This window comes from Scyliorhinus canicula, chromosome 26 (assembly GCF_902713615.1).
Source record: "Scyliorhinus canicula chromosome 26, sScyCan1.1, whole genome shotgun sequence".
NCBI lineage: Eukaryota > Metazoa > Chordata > Chondrichthyes > Carcharhiniformes > Scyliorhinidae > Scyliorhinus > Scyliorhinus canicula.
The window spans coordinates 6,530,242-6,554,347 of record NC_052171.1 but is presented as its reverse complement, the minus strand read 5'-3'; the positions used below and the strand labels follow the sequence as shown (position 1 = coordinate 6,554,347).

General features: G+C 43.2%; 1 protein-coding gene across 1 annotated transcript in view; it reads left to right on the top strand.

The window, feature by feature from the left end:
* Positions 1-14,268, top strand: part of LOC119957463 (AP-3 complex subunit mu-2) — a 28,030-nt gene extending 13,762 nt beyond the window's left edge. Inside the window, exons 4-8 of the mRNA XM_038785542.1 lie at positions 600-685; positions 2,432-2,565; positions 6,302-6,509; positions 8,097-8,241; positions 12,102-14,268. Coding sequence (XP_038641470.1) covers positions 600-685; positions 2,432-2,565; positions 6,302-6,509; positions 8,097-8,241; positions 12,102-12,202 — 674 coding nt within the window. The 3' untranslated portion in view covers positions 12,203-14,268. The remainder of the gene's footprint in view (positions 1-599; positions 686-2,431; positions 2,566-6,301; positions 6,510-8,096; positions 8,242-12,101) is intronic.
* The last annotated feature ends 9,838 nt before the right edge of the window (positions 14,269-24,106 follow it).

Sequence of the window (24,106 nt, the reverse complement as noted above, 5' to 3'; positions counted from 1 at the left end):
TGAGCATTGACTACAATCATAGAATCAGAATGATAGATCAGTGGCTCTTTGGAAGAAATGTCCAGTTAGGCCTGTTACTGCTCCATAACCCTGAAAATATACCTTTTCCTTATTTGTTTTTAAAAATTGCTGTTGAATCTGCTTCCAGGAAGTGCATTCTGAGAATTAGTGCCAGTCACAGTATAGCACTTATCAATGCCACTGTATGACCGTCTGCAATGAACTGTGTTCGAGCACTCCAGGTTACAGTTCTTGCATTTGTGCTTTTTTTTATAAACTGCATCAGTAAAACCCTGGCACACTTGCTCCCCGCTGTCCCTGTCTCCTCCGAATTGCAGGGTGAAGAGGGAAAACTGTTTACACAGGGAATTGTGTGAGGCTAAGGTCATGCACCAGAATGGCAGGGATGGTTTATGGAAAATCAGAAGTCATTTTTTTTTTTCAAGTGTGTAACTCAGTCGAATGGTTCCGGCTTCCTTTAGGTTTATTTCAAATAATTTCATTGAAAAGCGAATGGATAACGTTAATGCATGCCGTTCTTAGTGATCTGCTGTAATTTGGAATGGTTTGTATTAATGCTGATGTCGCTCCTGCTGCAGGTTCTACAGTATTTGCTGAAATTCAAGGTGTTATTGATGCCTGTGTGAAGCTGACTGGAATGCCAGATCTCACCCTGTCATTCATGGTAAGATTCCTTGCATAATGGTAGAGCCGGCTCACTTATGATGGAGGAAATATTTGATATGGTTATAAACGCCTTGATCTTCCCAGTCATTTCTTAGCCAGTGGAGTGAACTGACTTGGCTGAAAGCCAGTATCGCCAGTATCAATGATGGTGGAGACCTCAAGGAGCTCGAGTACCTCTTGGTACTTCAGGCTGAAGTTGATTGTGAAGATTGCTTTGGCCTTGTTTGTTACATCACGTTTAGGATGGGGTTCATTGGGCCCCCTCCTCCATTGGTTGTTTAATTACCCATCACTATTCTTGATTGGATTTGGCAGGAATGCAGAGCTTTGATCAGATTTGTTAGTTGTAGGATTGCTTGGCTTTATTTATAGTATGCTGCTTCCTCTGTTAGAGTGCAGGCAGCTACAGTGTTGTAGCTTCACCGGGTTGGTACCTCATTTTCAGGGACACGTGTTGTTCCTTGCATACTCTTGCGTTCCTCGTTGAACTAACGTTGGTCCCCTCCTGGTTTGATGACGACGGTAGAGTGAGGGATATGATAATCATGTTACAGACCTTGATACCTATGATATGGGGATGCATTGGACTGGGGTGATCACAGTAAGAAGTCTGACAACACAAGGTTAAAGTCCAACAGGTTTGTTTCGAATCACTAGCTTTCGGAGCAGCACTGCTCCTTCCTCACCGAAAAGCTTGTGATTCGAAACAAACTTCTTGGACTTTAACCTGCTGTTGTAGGACTTCTGACAGATCTTGGTGGAGTACAGTGCTGCTGAAGCAAATGGTCCCTCAGGAATGCCCAGTTCTTGAGTTGCTGGATCTGTTCTGAAATTATCATGAGGTGTGGTGATGCTGTCACCTAACAAAATGAAGCATGTCCTCAGTGTAAAGACAGAATTTTGTCTCTGGAAGGAAACAAAAGGTTGGGCGGGGTTACTGGGTTACGGGGAGGGTGGGGTCGGCTGCTCTTTCCAAGGGCTGGTGCAGACTCGATGGGTCGAATGTCCTCCTGCACCGGAAATTCTATGAAATCTATGACTGTGTGGTAGTTACTCCTACTATGGACAGATGCGTCCTCGACAGGCAGATGAGTAAAGATGGGGTCAAGGAGGATTTTCACTCATTTTGGTTCCTTCTCTATCTGCTACAAGTTTATTTCGGCAAGGACGTCCTTTAGGACTCTTGTCAGTCCATTCATAAGTGGTGCCCCTGAGTCATTATTGGTTGTGGACGCTGAAGCCCCTTAACCAGAATACATTCTGTTCCCTTGCTGTCCTCGGTGCTCTTCAAATGGTGTTCAACCGGGAGGAGTATTTATTCATCAGTTGAGGGAGGGCAGTAGATGCTAATCAACAGCATCTTCCCACTTTTGACTTGATGCCATGAGACTTGTTATCCACCAATTTACAGACACCATTGCTCTTATCTGGAGTTCATATTGTCAGGTTGGATGATGGGACTAAGAAGTTGAATGCAAGTGGGGAGATTTGTGTAATCTTGTTGAAGTACTTAGCAGCATCTGGAAATAGTGCCATTTGGATAATCCTGGACATGAGTGATCTGCCTGAGCCTTCAGCCGAAGCCTGGTCTGTAAACTCGGGCGGGGGGGGGGGGGACAAGAGTTCAAGGTGGTAACAATTGAGGCTCTGTGGATTCTAGCGTTGAATGCTGATCTCTGGTGTGAGGAATGATGTTCGCAATAAGAAATTCTCATTGATGTTTACTCTTTTGCAACGATTACAGAATCCTCGACTCTTGGATGATGTCAGTTTCCATCCTTGTGTACGTTTCAAACGTTGGGAGTCGGAACGAATTCTTTCCTTCATACCTCCTGATGGGAATTTCCGCCTCTTGTCCTATCACGTCAGTTCCCAGAAGTAAGTAAAACTTTTCTGGACTGAGGAATGGAAGAATTGCGAAGATTTTATTCCTGTTCTAGATCTTTCTCTCCTGAGTTTGGAGACCACTATATTAGCTGTGAATGGCCAGAATGCATTCTGCAATTCACCTGTGGTTTGAATGGATACCCAGAGCTCTACCCAATAATATCAGAAAGGCTCTTCTATAACTAATATTAATAATATTGCTCTCTCATTTAATTTGTCACAGAGATATTTAGGCCAATAGAGTTATAGTATTGTGATAAAACCATTTCAATCCTGTTACTTGGATAACTTTTGATGACATTATTAAGAAGTGGGAAGTAATTAAAAAAAAATTTTAAGATGAAGTGGAGATAGTGAATAGGTCACCTGACTGACCGACTTTTCCTCGCCAGATTTTCTTGTTTTGTTTAGAGTATTTTAATCGGGGAAGTCAGAAGAAATAGGAGCAGGAATAGGCCATTTGGCCCATTGGGACTGCCCAACCATTCAATAAGATCATGTCCGATATGATTGTGGCATTAATTCCACTCTCCAGCCTACCTCCCTGTTGCCTTCCCAATCACTTGCTGGACCTGCATGCTGGCTTTTTGTGATTTGATGTACCAAGAAATCCTGATCCCACTCTCCCATGAAGTTCTGCAGTCGCTCTCCATTTCATTAAATGCTGCTTTTCATCTCTTCCTGACCAAAGTGAGCAAGCTCACATTTTCCCACATAGTACACTCCCATGTACTAAATCTTTGCCTATCACTTAACCTATCTGTATTCCATTGCAGAACTTTTCAACTTGCTTTCCGACTTAGCCTTGTGGGATCAGCAAATTTAGTTATCATGGTCTGTCCTTTCGTCCGTCAGTAATATAGATTTTAAATAGTTGAGGCGCCAGCACTTATCCCAGGTCTATTAAAGAAGCAAACAATAATAATAAAAGTCGCTTATTGTCACAAGTCGGCTTCAATGAAGTTACTATGAAAAGCCCCGAGTCGCCACATTCCGGCGCCTGCTCAGGGAGGCCTGTACGGGAATTGAACCCGCGCTGCTGCCTTGTTCTGCATTACAAGCCAGCTGTTTAGCCCACTGAGCCAAACCTGCCCCAAATAAACATAGCTAAAGAAGACTTTGATGCATTTCCCCTTGGTACACTAGGTACTCTGTCAAAATTTAGAATGTGTTTAAGAAAGTTTTATGAAGATTCATCTGTCCCCTAAATGTTCTCTGGTGAGCTAGTTTCTTGGTTACTTAGATTTATTTTCTTTAGTCATCTGACCTCAACATAAACGATCTTTTTAATATCCAATTTAAATCTGCAAATAAAATATCACTAATTTGGATAGCTGCTAGAAAGAAAGCATGATAAGTCTAAAGTCACAGATAAATGATCACAATTTTTCCCTATTTGACACATGTTGATTACGACTTCCATTACAACAACTAGGAGCAGTAAGAATCAAGCACCAAGTTACTAAGTTATTGATCAGTTTTACTTGCAAATCATCTGGGCATGTATTAAGACTGAGGACACACTTTAAAAGGTTAATAGACCTTATGTAAATCTCCTTCAGTGAATCTTGCATGCACCCCACTTGGGTAACAAACCAAGCTCTTTGATCTACTTAAATGTCAGAAACAACTTCCAGTGACCATGTTTCAAGTTCATATGGTCCTGCAGTGGAGCAATTGCTCTACTTTATGCTTTATATTACCAATTTAGATGGGTGAGGAGTTCGATGCTGCTGAAGAAAGCTGACAAAATTTAGCACCTTATGTAAAATATCATTTGTCTCAGCTGTTCATCTGTTTTTATATTTAGTGTTTCTTGTATGTAAATTGGTATTTACTATTTTCGAAGTAATTATTAGACATGAACACCCCATGCAGCATCCATTGTACAATGCAGTGGAAAAATGGCAATTATGAGTGTTCTGGCACATGAATCCCTCATACCATTCCAGACTGTCCACTTATAAAACGGTCCTATTCCTATGAACACTGTTGAAAGTGTTGGAATGAAATCTGAATTATAGCGCTGCCAACAAAGGTGAAAAAAGTTGGTCATCTCAATGTTCTAATGTAAAATGACTGAGTGAAAAGCAATCTAGTCACCTACCCAGAAAGAGTGGTTAATACTGGAAGATATTCGTTGTGACATCTTTTGATGCAGGATGTGCCGTTTGGAGACTTATGTGTCTTTGGATCTGTAAATGTTATGTTTCCTCGCTTTGCCAGTGTTGAGCCATTCTTGTGAAGTGAAGTTTTCAAAAAGTGGAACTGCTCGGTCAGCCTCTGTTTAAAAACAACAAGATACAAAAGCCAAATAATGTGGACACTGGAAATTTGAAATCAAAATTGCTGGAAATATTCAATTACTCAGCATCATCTGTGGGGATGAAGAGTTAACGTTTTCAGAACTGGTGAAAGGCCATCGACCTGATATGTTAAATCTGTTGCTCTCTCCACAGATGATGCCTGACCTTTTGCATAAGTACAACCATTTCTGTTTCAATTTTAGTAACCGATGTTGGATAAGCACAAAAATGGGATTGGCTGTTGAAGGATCTTAGGATTATGAACTTTATTCAATTCAGGGTTACCGGTTGTTCTTGTACATTGCTGAAACTCAGTAGAAATTCAAGTTTTAAAAACTTGTCAGGTGCAAATAAGAATTGTTTTATTTGGAGTTCATTGGTTACAACTTGAAAATCATTTAAAAGGTAGTTTGTAGACAATTTGATTTTTTTCAAGGAATCACAGGAATCATCTTCTGAGACAACAGCCCGAACACAACTTTAAAAGTCAAATTCTGAAGTCAAAGTCTGAAAATGAAATATGAATACAGGACTCTTTTCTAACTCTCTTCCTTTCCTTTCTGTCTCTCTCAACTCTTTCTTTCTGAATGAAATGAAAATCGCTTATTGTCACGAGTAGACTTCAATGAAGTAACTGTGAAAAGCCCCTAGTCGCCACATTCCGGCGCCTGTCCGGGGAGGCTGGTACGGGAATCCAACCGTGCTGCTGGCCTGCTTGGTCTGCTTTAAAAGCCAGTGATTTAGCCCAGTGAGCTAAACCAGCCCCACCATTCTGTCTCTCAAAATGGTGGCCAAATCGTCCATGGATATACTATTTCATATCTGTCTTGAGCGATCCGATCACATCCCAATACAATATAATTCATGGGATATGATTCAACCTAATCTCGAGCGGCGTGAGAACCGTACAATCCTTCATTCTTATTCCTCGTTGCCATGGATTCAGCCCTTGTCCTTGGAAAAATGTAATGACCTTATCAGACTTCTGTGCTACTTGCAAACTCATGACTGTGAGTTTGGAAATTATATGTTTTCTTTAATTTTAAAACTGGGAATTAATATTTATGACATTAAGCAGCTATCTTTTTACCTATATTAGTTGTACCTGGCTTCTACAGTTGTGATGCTCCCACTGGTCAAAGGTTCTGCTGGTTGCAGGTGCATGCCCAAATCTGGCCATGCCCATCCCTCGCACTAGGCTTTAAGCTAAGGAATGGCTATCTGGGAAATCAGCTGTCAGCAGGCTATTAGTAGATGCCCTCAAGAAAGTGAGAGTGGAGTAAATGGTAAAATTCTAAGTCTTTTAGAAACAGAATATGTTCTTGAGTTCTCCCCTCTCTCGTTGTAGCTAAACAATCTGAACATATAACTAACATCTTGTAACTAATTTTTACTTCTACGCTATGTTTATTGTCTTCCAGTTTGGTTGCCATTCCCGTTTACGTAAAACACAACATCACCTTCCGGGATGGCAGTTCCACGGGGCGGTTTGAAATTACTGTTGGCCCAAAACAAACAATGGGAAAGACGGTGGAAGGTACGGTAGTGACCAGCCAGCTGCCGAAGGTGGTTCTGAACATGAATCTCACCTCCACACAAGGAAACTATACCTTTGACCCAGTCACTAAGGTAATTGTGAGAGAATTGGGACTGCCATGAGCTGACTAATGAGTATGTAACTAATTTTGTTCAAGAATAAACTCCAGATTGAAAATAGGTTTTGTTATGAGCCAGGGTTTAGAGAACCGCAAAGTGCATCATGGAGTTCACCTGACCCACAACTTTTAATAGATTGTGGTATGGGGAGCACACGGCCCACTCTACAGGTGTGGTACGACAGAAATGGAAAAGTATTTTTTAAAGCAAAACAATGTTTATTCTACGAACTCAAGTTAACCTTTTTAAAACATACAGTGAACATCTTCGCAACCGTTAATTCAAATCCAACCCCCAAAGACGACAACACTAAGTGAACCTTTAAGCTTTCCTTTTTAATATCCATACGACTTAAAAACAAAACCTTTATCAGAAGCACATCAGGTTAAAGTCACTACTGAAAACATTTATAATTCTGAATTCACCAAATGATCAAGAGATAGTCTTTTGATGGCAGAGAGAACAGCAGTACACCTGCTCTGTCTGGCTTCAGCTCCAACACTGAAAACAAAACTAAAACACACCCTGCAGCCTGCGCAGAAACGAAAGTAAAAAGCTGATAGACAGCCCAGCTCCACCCACTCTCTGACATCACTGCAGTAGTAAACACCCATTTCTTAAAGGTACTCTCACTGCAAATATTTATATACATACCCATTTATAAAGACCCACTTCTTAAAGGTACTCCCACATGACACTTGCACACATGCAGATTGTTTTCCACCTGCACAGAGACGGCACCGAGCACAGAGATTCATGTCTTAATGTCAACATAAACAAAATTGCTGGAGAAACATCTACGGAATCCTATTCTGGTTGTTGTTCTCCCATCTCTTTTTAATATGTTTCCTTCAAGTATTTATCTAATTACTAGACGCTTCTGTAATAAATACAGTCATCACAGCCAGTAATGCGTTCCAAATTATTATCACCCTTTGTCTGAAAAACATCACTTCCGAATCTTGGTTTTCCTCATTTTTGCTCCTTTAATTAAAGATTGCCTAATGGTGGCGATTATCTTTCCTCTTAATTTCTCAAAGCCTTCCAAAAGTTGAAGCATTTCTATTGGAAGCCTACCTACTCCTGTGTCTGTCTTTCTCTGCTCCAGTGAATGCAGTTTAGCTTGTAAAGTTTCTCGGTATAACTGGATCCACTCAGTCCTGTATTTCCCGAATAAAACTACGTTGTTTTTCTCTCCAATAGTCTGTTCCTGTCTGACTCTATTTGTTCTAGCCTTCCCAACCTGACTTGTCACCTTCAAAGATTGGTTTACACCCCCTGCATGCATGCCTCTCTCTTCCTGCACTCCCTTTAAGATTGTACCATTTAGTTTGTATCGCCTTGTCTCGTTCATCCTTCCAAATGTGTGACCATTCTGTTTCCTTCTGGGCATGGAAACTTGGAATCAGGATTTATTGGGAAGATTTTAAGTTGTATATTGTAATTCAGATTTCCAATTTCATTGCAGTGAAATTGTCCTTTGCAATTAAATCGATTTGAGTAATTGGGTAAAAAAGAAAACAACCTATATACGAGTGTACATCATTTGTCTTATTGCAGGTGGTATCATGGGACATTGGGAAGATAAACCCACAGAAATTGCCCAGCTTGAAGGGCACCATGAGCCTGCAGACAGGGACACCCAAGCCTGATGAGAACCCCAATATTAATATCCAGTTCAAAATCCAGCAACTGGCCATTTCAGGTAAGCAGTTGAAGAAACATTTATCTTGATCTTTAACATGCTGAGGTGGGTGGTTTACGTTTGCACTCTGGGAGAAAGGGACCACTGTCTACCTGCAGATTTCCCTTTAGATAGGCAGTTGAGGGTTTCTGCCTCCTTGCTGTGACAGATTTGCTTTAATTAGATGGTGACAGCGATGGCCATCTTTTGTTTTCTCATTTTGCCATGCTTCTTGTATCCAGAGAATCCCGACTTTGCAGAAGGAGACCTTTCAGCCCATCAGGTCTGCACTGTCCCTCCGCACCCGACCTAGACCCACTCCCCTGCCCTATCCCCGTAACCCTGTGCATTGATCATGGTCAATCCACCTAACCTGCACATCTTTGGACTGTGGCAGGAAACCGGAGCGTCCGGAGGAAACCTACGCAGTCACCCAAGGCCAGAATCGAACCCGGGTCCCATGAGGTAGCAGTGTGAACCACCGTGCCTTGGTTGATACTGTTCCACCTAGAGGTGGGAAAGTCATTGAGGAAAATTGATCTTGACTGGGGAAAAATAACTTCACCTTCTACTCGCATGACCTCCGTTGTTCTACTTACAAACTGCTTGTGGTTTTGGATCCAATAAAGTAGTAACTTTGCTTCTGAAAATAATCAAAATTAGGTTTTCTGCCACTGACCCTTGAACAACTTGCAGCTCAATGAAAGGATTGGGTGCAAGTGTGCAAACGTTTTACCAAAGAAAGTCACAAAGAAACAACTTGAAGAAGTTGCGAGGAAAATCTTGTCTTTTGCTTAGTGTTTAATGTCACTGTCTAACAGAAGAGATTTTATCATCGTGAGGTGCAATGAAGAATCCCTGTTTCTCCTCACCTGTGAGAATGAGAAACGGTCTCATTGCTGTTGACCAAGTTATATTGACCAATTTCTGACAAAAATGTGCAAAGAGTTGAAAATATCCTAATGGGACTCCAAATATTGTTATGACCCACGGGCTAGTGCACGGTCTATTATACACACACATAGACAAACACCAGAGGGGAGAAAAGTGGTGTAAAAATAATAATGAAAAGGATGAAAGTCTTTGATTGAGATGGATGTCCTATCGCACACCTTCCTTAAATTTTAGGCTTTCAGTTTGAGATTTTCACTGCAGATTCATTCAGGTCTCTGCAGTTTCAGAAATACAGCAGCTTTTCTAGAAAGGACACAAAGTAGAAAGAGAGCAAGTCCTTTCCTTTTGAGCATCCCGAATTCAAACTCTGCTTTCATTAAGTCTCTAGAAATCATCAGGACCCAATCACAACCTGTTATCTGGCAGAATACGGCCTTTTGGCCGATTTATTGGCTATCTGCCAACCAGTCGAACCTAGTTCCACCCGATCTCTCGGGTGCCCCGAAGTCTGAGTTCTGCTGTTCGAAAACTAGCACCATATACAATATTTCGACTTTTTGAATTCCTCCTTCTCTCTGCTCTTGACTTAAAAGACACATGTCCATTAAGCATCCATGGATCAAAATGCTAATGGAAAAAATAAAGAGGAAATAAGGGAATCAACAGGAAGGACCCTTACAATATGAATCTTAAATGATGAACTGAAAGGAACTCCTTGTTTGTATTTTTCTCATCACCAATTAAAGAAATAAATGATAAAGATTTGCACTTCTAAAGCACCAAAAGGCTACTAATGTTTTGCCTTGATGGCATGAAGGCTACCAAGAGTGGGGAGCAGAACATTGAAACTAAGTGCATGTACCACAGCAGCATTAATCATTCTGTTCAGGCTTTTCATGGCTTAGATAGAATGTCAGTATACTTTTGTGGTTCCAAGCTCAGAATATTATTTTAAATTACAGCAGTGCAATTTTTATACCTGGTCAGCTATCATATTATAATCTGGCTGACTGGGGGGTGAGGGCAGTTAGCTCAGTTGGCTGGACGGCTGGTTTGTGATGTGGAGTGACGCCAACAGCATGGGTTCAATTCCCAGACCTGCTGAGGTTATTCATGAAGCCCCGCCTTCTCAATTTTCCCCCTCGTGATCCTCAGGTGAAGTAACCACCATTCAGCTCTCGTGGGGAAGAGAAGACTGGTTGTCTGGGACTGTGGCTGTAGTTACATTATGATCTGAGTACTGCTACCGATATGGTTCGTACTGAGGTGTGGAACTGGATAGAGATTGTCAAAAGTGACTCCACTGATCACTTTATAGCTGCCCTAGTGAAATATTTGATAGATCCATTCATTCTTCCAACTCTTTTATGTTGTCCACAGTCATCCACAAAGTGTAGTATCAATATTATGTAGTACATTATCCTAAGGTTGACTTTTCTAGAATAAACAGATTATTGGGGCAGGAGTATTTGGGGGTTATTAGGGAGGCACAACAGAAAATCACCCCAGGAGGAGGAAACATGCTTGGGAGAGGATAAGGCATCCATGGCTGACGAGGGATGTCGAGGACAGCATAAATGCTAAAGAAAAAGCATACAAAGTGGCGAGGATTAGTGGGAAGCCAGAGGATTGGGAAGCCTTTAAAAGCGAACAGAGGACAACTAATAAAGCAATAAGGGGGAGAAGATGAAGTATGAGTGCAAGCTAGCTAGTAATATAAAGGAAGATAGGAAGAGGTTTTTTCAAGATATAAAAGGTAAGAGAGAGACAAAAATAGACATTGGACCACTAGAAAATGTGGCTGGAGAAGTAAAAGTAGGAAACAAAGAAACCGCAGACAAACTAAATAGTTACTTTGCATCGGTCTTCACGGTGGAAGACACCAGTGGCAGAGCTCCAGGAGAACTAGGGGGCAGAGGTGGGTGCAGTGACTATTACTAAGGAGAAGGTTCTGGGGAAACTGAAAGGTCTGAAGGTGGATAAGTCACCTGGACCGGATGGACTACACCCCAGGTTCCTAAAGGAGATAGCTGAGGAAATTGTGGAGCCATTGGTGGTGATCTTTCAGGAAAAAGATCAGTAGAGGGACAGATATTATTTAGGAAGCAAGGGGGCTGCAGAAGGATTTGGACAAGCTAGGAGAGTGGGCAATGAAGTGGCAAATGAAATACAATGTGAGGTTATGCACTTTGGAAGGAGGAATTTAGGCATAGACTTTTCGAAATGGGGAAATGCTTAGCAAATCAGAAGCACAAAGGGACTTGGGAGTCCTTGTTCGCGATTCTCTTCATGTGCAGGTTCGGTTCGCAGTTAAAAAGGCAAGTGCAATGTTAGCATTCATGTCAAGAGGGCTAGAATACAAGAGCAGGGATGTACCTCTGAGGCTGTATAAGGCTCTGGTCAGACCCCATTTGGAGTATTGTGAGCAGTTTTGGGCCCCGTATCTAAGGAATGATGTGCTGGCCTTGGAAAGGGTCCAGAGGAGGTTCACAAGAATGATCCCTGGAATGAAGAACTTGTCGTATGAGGAACGGTTGAGGAATCTGGGTCTGTACTCGTTGGAGTTTGTAAGGATGAGGAGGGATCTTATTGAAACTTACAGGATACTGCGAGGCCTGGATACAGTGGACTTGGAGAGGATGTTTCCACTTGTTGGAAAAACTAGAAGCAGAGGACACAATCTCAGACTGAAGGGACGATCCTTTAGAACAGAGATGAGGATGAATTCCTTCAGCCAGAGGGTGGTGAATCTGTGGAACTCTACTGCAGAAGGCTGTGGAGGCCAAATTACTGAGTGTCTTTAACACAGAGATAGATTGGTTCTTGATTAATAAGGGGATCAGGAGTTATGGGGAGAAGGCAGGAGAATGTGTATGAGAAAATATCAGCCATGATTGAATGGCGGAGCAGACTCGATGGGTCGAGTGGCCTAATTCTGCTCCTATGTCTTATGGTCTAAACCTTCTTTCTGATATTGTTTTCTTTAGGTTTGAAGGTAAATCGACTGGACATGTATGGCGAGAAATATAAACCATTCAAAGGTATCAAGTACATGACAAAAGCTGGAAAATTCCAAGTCCGAACGTAATAACTCTTCTGAAGTCGCATGTTGCAGCAGCAAGACTTCCTTTCCCTAACCGTTTGCTTACCAATTGGATGTTCTCATTTTTGTTGTCTGTTGTGTTGGTATCAATACAACCAACCAACTTGCATGGTGAACCATGTCTTCAGGACTTCAGAACTGAACACTCAATGTTAACCCACAATGTTGTTGGTAAAGTTTATCTTACAATCTCCTTCACTGAAGGAGTGCAGTTCATTATCACCACCTGGTCTGTCTTCAAATAAAATGTCATCACTTAAATATAATTTATAAATATAATTTACAAACTGCCGTTATCTTGGGTGATAAAATCGAAAAAATTGCCATGTGGTAATGTAGCATCACAGAAGCAGAGTACAAGAAAAGCACTGTTGTGGAAAGCAGTGTTATCGTGTTGCATCTTCAAAAATGCTAGATTTTAGCATTGTAATTTTGCATAGTTATTATTTCAATAACAACGAAGATGCTGGTTTATTAAAGTGATCATTTTGTTTTTGACTGTTACTGCTTATCAAAAGGACATGTTGATTTACACATGACCGTTTCTCCTTGTGCCTCTTTCCCCGTTGTGGAATGGTTCTCGCTGTTCATGAGGAAAATTGATATTTCAGTATTCAGTTGGCCTGAATACTTGGTACGCACGTTATTTGGAACTGTTTGTTGTATTCTTGCATATATTAAGCATAATGGTGTGCAGTGCTGCATTCCCTGTTTACCTTTTTTTGAAGAGGGTGTCAGTATTCTCTGTTAAGTGCGACAAGGTTCTTTCTGGATCAGTTTTTTAAAATACATTTTACTTTATAACATGTTCTTGATCTGTCTGTACACGATCCATTTAAAAAGGAATGCATTGCCACCCATTCTTGTCCCTAATGTCTGTGCGGAGATTATTGTGTAGTAATTAAAATTATCGAACCATTTTTATACTCAGTGATTGGAGCATTTTAGGATATAAATAGGTAGCACCATTTAAGGTGATCTTAGTAATTAAATAATGCAAGGTGAACATCTCTGTTAGAAAATAGTTGAAGTTGAATAACTTGAACATTTGAATGACCGTTTTCCACCCTTAAGTATTTCCTGACCTGCACCATTTACAAATATGAAGGTGATTCATGGACAAATATGTATTATCCTGATTTTCACACGCATTGTTGGCTACAACTCTGATTTGAGGTGCAACTGGTAATGGGCTAAGCAGAAAATGTCTGAATTATGGAATACCATTTGGCACCAATCAACAATGATGAGATGTATTCATCCATTGTTGAGAATGCTCAGCACAAATTGTCTCCTCCTGCTCCCACAAGCCACTCTCTGTTCTCCCTCGCATGCATTTTTGAGCACGCAAAGGAGAATCACAGTGGATTATTTTGCTGCTTTTCCCCCGCATGTTGCTTCGTGAAATGGTAAATCTTTGAAATCTGTGACTGTAGGAAGGCAGATCTTACACTCTCAACCCACTTTTTAATCTCTTTTTTTTTGTTCTATAACTTGAAGTTCAACATTTGGAGATATTTAACACTGTTGATGTAAACAACTGAATTCAACACTGGGGACCACTGTTAACTGAATTTGACAAGAAACTGAGAGGAGAGAAAATATTTAATCCAAACTGATAAAAGAAAGCAAAATAGATGCTTATTCCCTTCCCTTTTTTTTCTTCCTTCATATTCCTGATGAAGGCTGAACTTTCAATACTTGGTGCATGTTAGCCATGTTGAGGCCCAAATAAAACAAAAGTAGATACCCCTTCAAACAGCTGCATTACAGATTTGTGTGAAACACATACTAAGTTGGTCAATACCTCATTGTGTTCCTTTGGAATACTTGGGCCTCCTGTTGCTTTGGGATACTTGGACCTCGTAGGTAGTATAATGTTTTAATTTATTCTGAGTATTTGGATGTATTTAATGGAACAAATATTACTGCAGTCTCCTATTGGGTAATGTGAATACAGAGTATGATTCTATCATGGATCAGATAATTTTGCTTGATGAGTATCTGTTTGTGTTTAGTATTAAATAAAGTAAAGCATTATTAGAACAGAATATCTGCTGAATATTGTGTTTTTATTCCTTTGAGCTTTTTTCTGTGAGCTCATGGAATCTTTGTTCGAGAAACACTGTGTGAACCCAACATCAAACAGGCTTGCTACAATTGGACTGGTTGAAGACAACGGCACATTTCACCATTGGCATTCTGTTCTAGTTTTGGGTGTATGTTCTTTGCCCATTGCTTCACCTTCCGAATGCAATGATTATTAGTCAGATAACACGAGAGCAATTCCAGACAAGCCTTTGCTTGTCATTTAATGGTTGTACAAAACCTGCTATTCACCCATCGCTTGCTCTTCTTAGGCAGTCCATCAGGACCGAGGCTGACTTACTTACATCCCGGGATTGAGGGTCCTGAGGTGACTAAAAAGCCCAATGACAGATCCGCACACTCTGCCACCGGGGAGGGGGGGGGGGGGGGGCAGCTAGTGTTTGATGAGGCAGGTGGGTGGATGTTGGACTTTGGTATGCTCCTTCTACCACTCGTGCTTGGCCTCCACCTGGGCCTTTGGAGACGTTGGACATGGTTGGCACGTTCACCGAGCTTCTCCCGTTTTGATGATCTCGAGTAAGAGATTCCCACATATCATTGGGGATGTTGATTTGGAAACCGGAGCACCCGGAGGAAACCCACACAGCCATGGGGAGAAAGTCACCCTAGGGGCAGCATGGTGGTTAGCATAAATGCTTCACAGCTCCAGGGTCCCAGGTTCGATTCCCGGCTGGGTCACTGTCTGTGTGGAGTCTGCACGTCCTCCCCGTGTGTGCGTGGGTTTCCTCCGGGTGCTCCGGTTTCCTCCCACAGTCCAAAGATGTGCGGGTTAGGTGGATTGGCCATGATAAATTGCCCGTAGTGTCCTAATAGTAAGGTTAAGGGGGGGGAGTTGTTGGGTTACGGGTATAGGGTGGATACGTGGGTTTGAGTAGGGTGATCATGGCTCGGCACAACATCGAGGGCCGAAGGGCCTGTTCTGTGCTGTACTGTTCTATGTTCTGTGTTCTAAGGCTGGAATTGAACCCGTGTTCCTGGCGCTGTGAGGCAGTACATAGAACATAGAACAGTACAGCACAGAACAGGCCCTTCAGCCCTCAATGTTGTGCCGAGCAATGATCACCCTACTTAAACCCACGTAACCCGTATACCCGTAACCCAACAATCCCCCCATTAACCTTACACTACGGGCAATTTAGCATGGCCAATCCACCTAACCCGCACATCTTTGGACTGTGGGAGGAAACCGGAGCACCCGGAGGAAACCCACGCACACACAGGGAGGACGTGCAGACTCCACACAGACAGTGACCCAGCCGGGAATCGAACCTGGGACCCTGGAGCTGTGAAGCATTGATGCTAACCACCATGCTACCGTGAGGCCTCTATTGTGTGTACCGTAGTGCTAACCACTGTGCCACCGTACCACCATGTGAGTGAAGCCAGTGCACTTAATGGGTCTGTGCGACCGGTGTTTCATTTTAACATAGAAAATAGGAGTAGATTATTCAGCCATTCAAGCCAGCTCCACCATTCATTATGATCATGGCTGATCATCCAACTCAGTCACCAGTTCCCGCTTCCCCACATATCCTTGGGTTTCTTTAGCCTTTGACAAAGAGTGATCCAGACTCTACATTAGCTCCCTTCCTCTTCACAGATGCTGTCAGACCTGCTGCGATTGTCTAGTATTTTCTGTTTTTGTTTCGGGTTCCAGACTCCGCAGTAATTTGCCTTTTAGCTACATCTAACTGCTTCTTGAAAACACACGATGTTTTGTCCTCGGCTGCTTTCTGTGGCAGCGAACTCCACAGGCTCAATACTTGCCGGGTGAAGACATTTCTCCTTGTTTCAGTCCGAAATGGTCTACCCCGTATCCTCAGACTGTGACCACTGGTTTTGGACTCCCCTGCCATGGGAACATCCTTCCTGCATCTACCCTGTTGGAATTTTATAAGCATACAACATTTGATGGTGCAGCCACTGACCTTTACAATTAAAGTAAGGTCTTCAGGTTTCTTCCTACTACCTTGTCACCAAGATTAAATTGTCCCAACAGTCTCTGGGGCACCTCCTGATTCTCCCTGGATACAGGACATAAGACCATACGACATGGGAGTAGAATTAGGCCACTCAGCCCATCGCGTCTGCTCCGCCATTCAATCATGGCTGATGTGGCCTCCACGGGCAGCACAGTTGCATAGTGGTTAGCACAATTGCTTCACAGCTCCAGGGTCCCAGGTTCGATTCCCGGCTTGCGTCATTGTCTGTGCGGAGTCTGCACGTTCTCCCCGTGTGCGTGGATTTCCTCCGGGTGTTCCGGTTTCCTTCCACAGTCCAAAGAGGTGCAGGTTAGGTGGATTGGCCATGCTAAATTGCCCTTAGTATCCAAAATTGCCCTTTAGTGTTGGGTGGGGTTACTGAGTTATGGGGGATAGGGTGGAGGTGTGGGGCTGGGTGGGGACCTCTTTCCAAGAGCCGGTGCAGACTTGATGGGCCGAATGGCCTCCTTCCTGCACTGTAAATTCTATATTTTTCTCATCCCCATTCTCCTGCCTTCTCACCATAACCTCTGATTCCCTTATTAATCATGAACCTATCAATCTCTGTCTTAAGGACACAGTGATTTAGCCTCCACAGCCTTCTGCAACAAAGAGTTCCACAGATTCACCACCCTCTGGCTGAAGAAATTCCTCCTCATCTCAGTTTTAAAGGATCGTCCCTTTAGTCTGAGATGGTGTCCTCTGGACATGTGGAAGGGAAATTAACAGAAACCAACTTTGAAGCATGCTGGGAAATGCTTGACTATCGTTCAACACTGCTTTGGACTAAAATAAGTAGGTCAGGTAACATAAATGAAACACTGCTTAATATCCTGGTTTCGGCCTTATGAAAACACATTGTCCTCCGAAAGATCACAAAATGTGTACTCGAGTTGTTTTTAGCCAAGGGCAAGAACTGTACGTACTACGTATTTCATCTTGTGTACTTTCCAAGGTCTATTTAACATAAACATGCCTGTTTACTTCAAGCTGTTATTTCAGACTATAAAAATATCTGTCTTCAATCGAATCTCAGAGTGCAGTGCGCTGGCTTTTGCAGCTGGAACACTCTCCGCAAATATATTTGGGTAAATAAATTTTCTTAAATCGAACCTTGAGGAATTTGTCTTTATTGTGTTTTCCACAACAGGACATCTCTCCTCTCGAAAGGTAGAAATGGTTATATGCCGTTGAAAGGGGAGAGGGGGGGGGGGGGGGGGGGGGGAAGAAGGGAAAGGGCTGGGATTGGGTCGAGGGTTGGAGGGATTAAGTGAGAAAGATGTCACGAAAAAGAGGCACATTTAGGGGGTAATGGTTGCAGTAAAGGGACAAAGCATTTGTCCAGACTCCGTGTAACTGCCAGAATAATGAACAATTATTTGTCTGAAAGGGAGAAAGATGGAAAACAAGATTCAAACCAGCACATGACCAAAAAAAAATCTAAATTAGGAACAGAGTTCATGGTCTGGCATTGCTGAAGTCGCTGCTTAGTGCAGAGGGTGTAAAATGCAAAATCGGAAGGTGACTGAACTTTTGTTGGGCTTCACTGGAACTCTGCAGCTGCCTTATGCTAGAAACCTGTTAGCAACTCACAGCAAACCCACTGTTACATGTAAACTGCAATTTTAAAATTCTTTCAGACTGGTTTTCCCGCAATACTCTTTAAATCCAAAGATGAAAGCAAATTACTGCGGGTGTGGAAATCTGAAACAAAAACAAAGTGCTGGACAATCTCAGTAGGTCTGACAGCATCTGTGGAGAGAGAATGGAGCTAACGTTTTGGGCCTTTGTCATTTAAATCCATATTTCCTTGCACTGACAACACAAAATGCACACCAGGGGATTTTTAATCATTCAACTAAGGCACACCTGCTTCTGTCTTTCTCTTTGTTTTGTCGTTCGGCCTTTTGTGCTCCACCAGAGGGAGCAGTTACATAAAACAAGTCTTGTATGTTCCAATGCATTGGTGTTCGGAATTTCATTGGGGGCTAACTCATATTTCCTCCAAAATCGATGCTTTGTAAACATGGAATAGTAAAGTAATTCCCCTGAATGGCTTTTAAATAATCATATGAATGCTTCTGTATTTATAGTTCAATTTATAAATAATGTTGTCAATTCCCTGCAAATGTTATGTTGTAAAGAGTACATGCTAGCTTTGGAGTATCCACAGAAGGAGTAGACACTGTGGGCGAGATTCTCCGCACTCCCGACGGTGCGGAGAATAGCGTGGCTCGTAAAATTTTACGGCCACGCTGTTCCAACGCCCTCCCGCTATTCTCCCCCCCCCCCCCCCCCACCCACGCCCGACTCCCGATACGAATCGCTGCCGCCGTTTTCTTACGGCCGGCAGCGATTCACAGCTGATAGATGGGCCGAGTTCCCAGCCCTTTACGACTGTTTTTACAAACGGCAAACACACCTGGTCTGGCCGTTCGTAAAAACGGCCGTAAACACTCGCATTTTATAACCATGGCACCGATTGGCACGGCAGTACCACGGCCGTGCCAAGGGTGCCATGGGCCCGTGATCGGTGGGCACCGATCGCGGGCAGCGGGCCCGCAGTATCCATTCGCGGGGCGGCTGAGGGGCATCCCGGCCCGCGCATGCGCGGGTTTCGCGCAAATACGCGATGACGTCATCCGCGCATGCGCGGGTTGGAGTCTTCCAATCCGCGCATGCGCGGCTGACGTCATATGACGCGTCAGCCGGCGCTAACTCGGGCAAGCGGGCTTAACGAAATTCGTTAAGCCCGTGATGCCGGAGTTTACGCCGTCGGGATGCTAGCCCCGACCGGGGACCAGAATCGGTTCCCGGTCGGGAAGGGGGGGGGGGCTGGCGTCAAACCCGCCCGGATTTGACGCCAGCCTTACGATTTCTCCCCATATGGGAGAATCTCGCCCTGTATATCTCCTACCAACTCATTTTCCGTAAAGAAAGATTTTGCTCATTAGATTTTTTTAAATCCTTTAATATTATAAATTGAGTTGAAGCTGTCACAGCCTTATTAGCATTTCCAATTCCTTCATATTTCTGACTGCTGGGAGAGATAAACCTGCAGGTGGTTGCATGGGTGTAGATACAGTTCTGGGACAATTGGGTATAGCTGGTCATTGTTACACAATCAGTTGCCAAGAAAGAAGAGTTAGTTAGTTTGAAAAAGAGCCTTTTGCTCTTTTGGCAGTTTAGTAATAACAGAAATTTACAACTTTTCTGAGTTTGAGTGCAGCTTGGTGGCGCAGTGGGTTAGCCCTGCTGCATCACGGCGCTGAGGTCCCAGGTTCGATCCCAGCTCTGGGTCACTGTCCGTGTGGAGTTTGCACATTCTCCCCGTGTCTGCGTGCGTTTCACCCCCTCAATCCAAAAAAAATGTGCAGGGTAGGTGGATTGGCCGCGCTAAATTGCCCTTCAATTGGAAAAAGTGAATTGGGTACTCTAAATTGAAAACAAAAACTTTTCTGAGTTTGGGTCAGGTTAAAATTATGTTGGAAAAACAAAGGTAGTTTTAAGGGATTTATCCTTGTCTTGGTAAACATCACCTGAGATGACGGGTAAGGAATATGCTGGTGTGAGATTCTATTACATAGAACATAGAACAGTACAGCACAGAACTGGCCCTTCGGCCCTCAATGTTGTGCCGAGCCATGATCACCCTACTCAAACCCACGTATCCACCCTATACCCGTAACCCAACAACCCCCCCTTAACCTTACTTTTATTAGGACACTACGGGCAATTTAGCATGGCCAATCCACCTAACCCGCACATCTTTGGACTGTCAAACTATTGTCAAATATTGTCAAACTCCGAATTCCCCCTAACATTGTGGTCGAAACTGGAAACTTGCGACATCATCAATATGAATCCACGCCTTCAAGAGATGGAATATCTTTCAGAATAAACATTGAACTGAGACAGTGGCCGGAATTCTCCAACCGTTCCTGCCAGCGGGAACGCTGTTCCCCGGCAGTGGCGGGAGCAGACGATTTCACCGCTGGCCGATACAAGGCTGCCTCCGCTGCTGGAAGACATGCAGACAATCCCACCCACCATCTGTTTGTTTTGAATATGAACTATGCAATTGCTCTCAAAGAGCACCACCAAACACAAATTACCTGATGGATGTACTGTACTTGGATTTCCAAAAGGCATTCGATTTGGTACCACCTCAAATGTTATTACGTAAAATAAAAGCCCGTGGTTTAGGGGGTAACATTGGCATGGATTGAATATCAGCCAGCTAACAGGAAACACAGAGTTGGCGTAAATGGGTATTTTTCTGGTTGGCAGGATGTGACGAGTGGCGTGCCACAGTGGTGAGTGTCGGACCTCAACATTTTACAACTTCTATCAATAATTTGGATTAAGGGACTGAAGATATGGTGGCTAAATTTGCTGACGACACAAAGATAGGTAGGAAAGTAAATTGTGAAGAGGATGTGAGTTGCCTTCTTGAACTAACTGCAGTGGTTCAAGAAGGCAACTCACCACCACCTTCTGAAAGGCCACTCGGGATGGGCAATAAATGCTGGCCAGACCAATGATGCCTACATCCTGTAAATGCATAAAAGGAGTCGACAAAGGAACGTAGATGAGTTTGCTGAATGGGCAAATAATCTGGCAAATGTGAAATTGTTCATTTCGGCAGGAAGAATAAAAAAAAGAAGCTTATTATCTAAATCAGGGGTGGGCAAACTTTTCCGTGCAAGGGCCACATTCAGAAATTCATAATTTTAAAGGGCCGCATAGTATATTAAGTAAAATAATTACTTCACCCGATTATGATTCTGGGCGCCTCATATAGAACATATCGGCCCTCGACGTTGTGCCGAGCAATGATCACCCTACTCAAGTCAACGTATCCACCCTATACCAGTAAGTAACCCAACAGCCCCCCCCCATTAACCTTAAAAAAATAATTAAAAATTAAAAAAATAAAATAATTTAAAAAAAAAATTTTTTTTTTAATGACTTGGTGGGCCGCATAAAGACCTTTGGTGGGCCGCATGCGGCCCGCGGGCCGTAGTTTGCCCACCCCTGATCTAAATGGTGAGATGTTGCAAAGCTCTGAGGTGCAGCGGGATCGAGGTGACGAAGTGCAGAAATCACAAAAAGCAAGTGTACAGGTACAGCAAGCAATTGGGAAAGTGTAATCACCCCTACGAGCCCCACCCTAATTGACCTATCCATGGGACGACCTGTTTGTGGGTTCCATGTTTCTGATCCTTGTAGTCGCCCAGTCCAAGTGGATGGATGTGCACCTGATGCTCATCACCACCTCCAGAACTGCCATGGAAAAATTATGCAAATCATTTAGCACCCATGGGACCGGAGGTACTGGTCATGGACAATGGGCCCCCATCCACTCGTGAGGAGTTCCAATCATTTATGTGTGCCAATGGGGTAGGCACATCTGAACTACTCCATGCCACCTTTCCTTGAATAACCTGGCGGAGTAGGCGGTTCAAACATTCAAACAAGGAATGAGGAAACATAATAAGGGCTCCCTTGATACAAAGCTGGCAAGGTTCCTTCTCCATTATCGGACCATGCCTCATATCACAACGGGGATAGCACGACCACCGGATGTCTAAGGGAGGCTTTAAACCGGGAGACACCATGCATGTTTGTAACATTGGGTCCCTGAGGCTATGTTGGAGAGATCAACACGTACAAGGTAGAATCCAAGAGAAGACCATATGGAAACATGTGTACATCCTCAGGGGCAGGGAATCCACCTCAGAAGAAACCACGCCAGGTACATCATTGCCTTCACTATGACTACAATAAACTTGTGTTTAATCATCGACAAGGTCCTCCTGGAAAGCTAATAGAATGTTATAATTTATGGTGAGGTGCATTGCATAACAAAAGTTGGGAGGTTATGCTTCAACTGGAAAGGTACGTCGACATCTGGAGTATTGTGTACAGTATTGGTCTCCTTATTTAAGGAAATATGTAAATGCATTAGAAGCAGTTCAGAGAGGGTTTACTGGACTAATACCAGGAATGGATGAGTTGTCTTATGAGGAAATAAATGAAGAGGTTAGGATTGTCTGTCCTACAGTTCAAAAAGAGTAAGAGGGAACTGGATCAAAACATTTAAGATGATGAGGGGTGCATGTGGAGTGGATGTTCCTCTTGTCAGAGAATCTAGAACTATGGGTTACTGTTTAAAAATAAGAAGTGGCTGATTTAAGACAGAGATGAGTCTTTTTCCTCTGAGGGTTGTGAGTCCTGGAACATTTCCTCAAAAGGCAGTGGAAGCAGAGACTGAATATTTTTAAAGCAGAGCTGGCTAGATTCTTGAGTAACAAGGGGGTGAGAGATTATCAGGGACAGGCAGGAATGTGGGCTTGAAGTCAGCCATGATCTTATTGAATGATGGGACAGGCTCAGGGGGCCAAGGGGCCTCCTCCTGCTCCTAATTGGTATGTTTGTATGTTTATTCGCCTCATTGGTTTGGGGGATTTGACTGTGCATTTGTTGACGAAATAACAGTCATTATATGTTCACAGGTAATTGATTAAATGTGAAATGCTTTCTCAGAATGTGATAAGAATGATATAAACATGTTCCTTCTTTACAAAATTGGTTCAAACTGATGTGAAAACTCCATTTCCTCCCTTGTCCTTTCTTCAGGAAGCAGCGCAAATCTGGATAAACCAACCAACTAATTAGAGGGCAGCACGGTAGCATGGTGGTTAGCATAAATGCTTCACAGCTCCAGGGTCCCAGGTTCGGTTCCCGGCTGGGTCACTGTCTGTGCGGAGTCTGCACGTCCTCCCCTTGTGTGCGTGGGTTTCCTCCGGGTGCTCCGGTTTCCTCCCACAGTCCAAAGATGTGCGGGTTAGGTGGATTGGCCATGCTAAATTGCCCGTAGTGTCCTAAAAAGTAAGGTTTGGGGGGGGGGGGGGGGGGTTGTTGGGTTACGGGTATAGGGTAGATACGTGGGTTTGAGTAGGGTGATCATTGCTCGGCACAACATCGAGGGCCGAAGGGCCTGTTCTGTGCTGTACTGTTCTATGTTCTATGTACTGATCTGGGGGAAACACGGATGTATAACTACATCGATGCACATTTATGTTGACTGTTAGTTTTCCATTTCATGCTGCATGTTTAAAAATAGCGAGTTATTGTTCCTGAATGCCATCTGGACTCCAATATTATATTATGGACTCTGCCATTTCTATTTTCTTTATTGCACATAAATGAATATTTTATTAATGATTGTTGGAAGTGCTGCAAAAGTATACTGATGAAGATTGAATGGCAATTATCACTAATGTCACTAGTGTGTTCCAAAAATGTCTGCAACCATGGTCTGTCTTACGAGCAGTTTTAAAGAATAAACCACAGCAACATGAAAGAACACTTATCTGTTGATGAATTTTGAATTATAGAATCGTAGAATCTTATTGCGCAAAAATACCGTTCAGCTTTTTGAGAGCTGTCTAATTTATTCCACAGCTCAGCTTTTTCCCCATAATCCAGAATATTAGTCTTCTTCCAAGTGCAGGCTCAGTTGACTTTTAGAAGTTCCTCTGGAATCTAATTTCAGTGGTGAACCTAACCCCCCCCCCCCCCCCCCCCCCCCGAAGTTTTGTTATGGGGAGTCTGGCGGTAAGTTACTGCAGAATTTGCAGCCTGCGACCTGATTTTTGTCGTCACATTATTGTCCAGTGAATTTCTGGTCCATAATAGCCCAATGGATGTTGATGTTGAGGATTTTGCGATGGGGTTGATCATTGCCTGGTACTGTGTGGTACAACTGGTATTTGTCAGTTGTTAGCCCAAG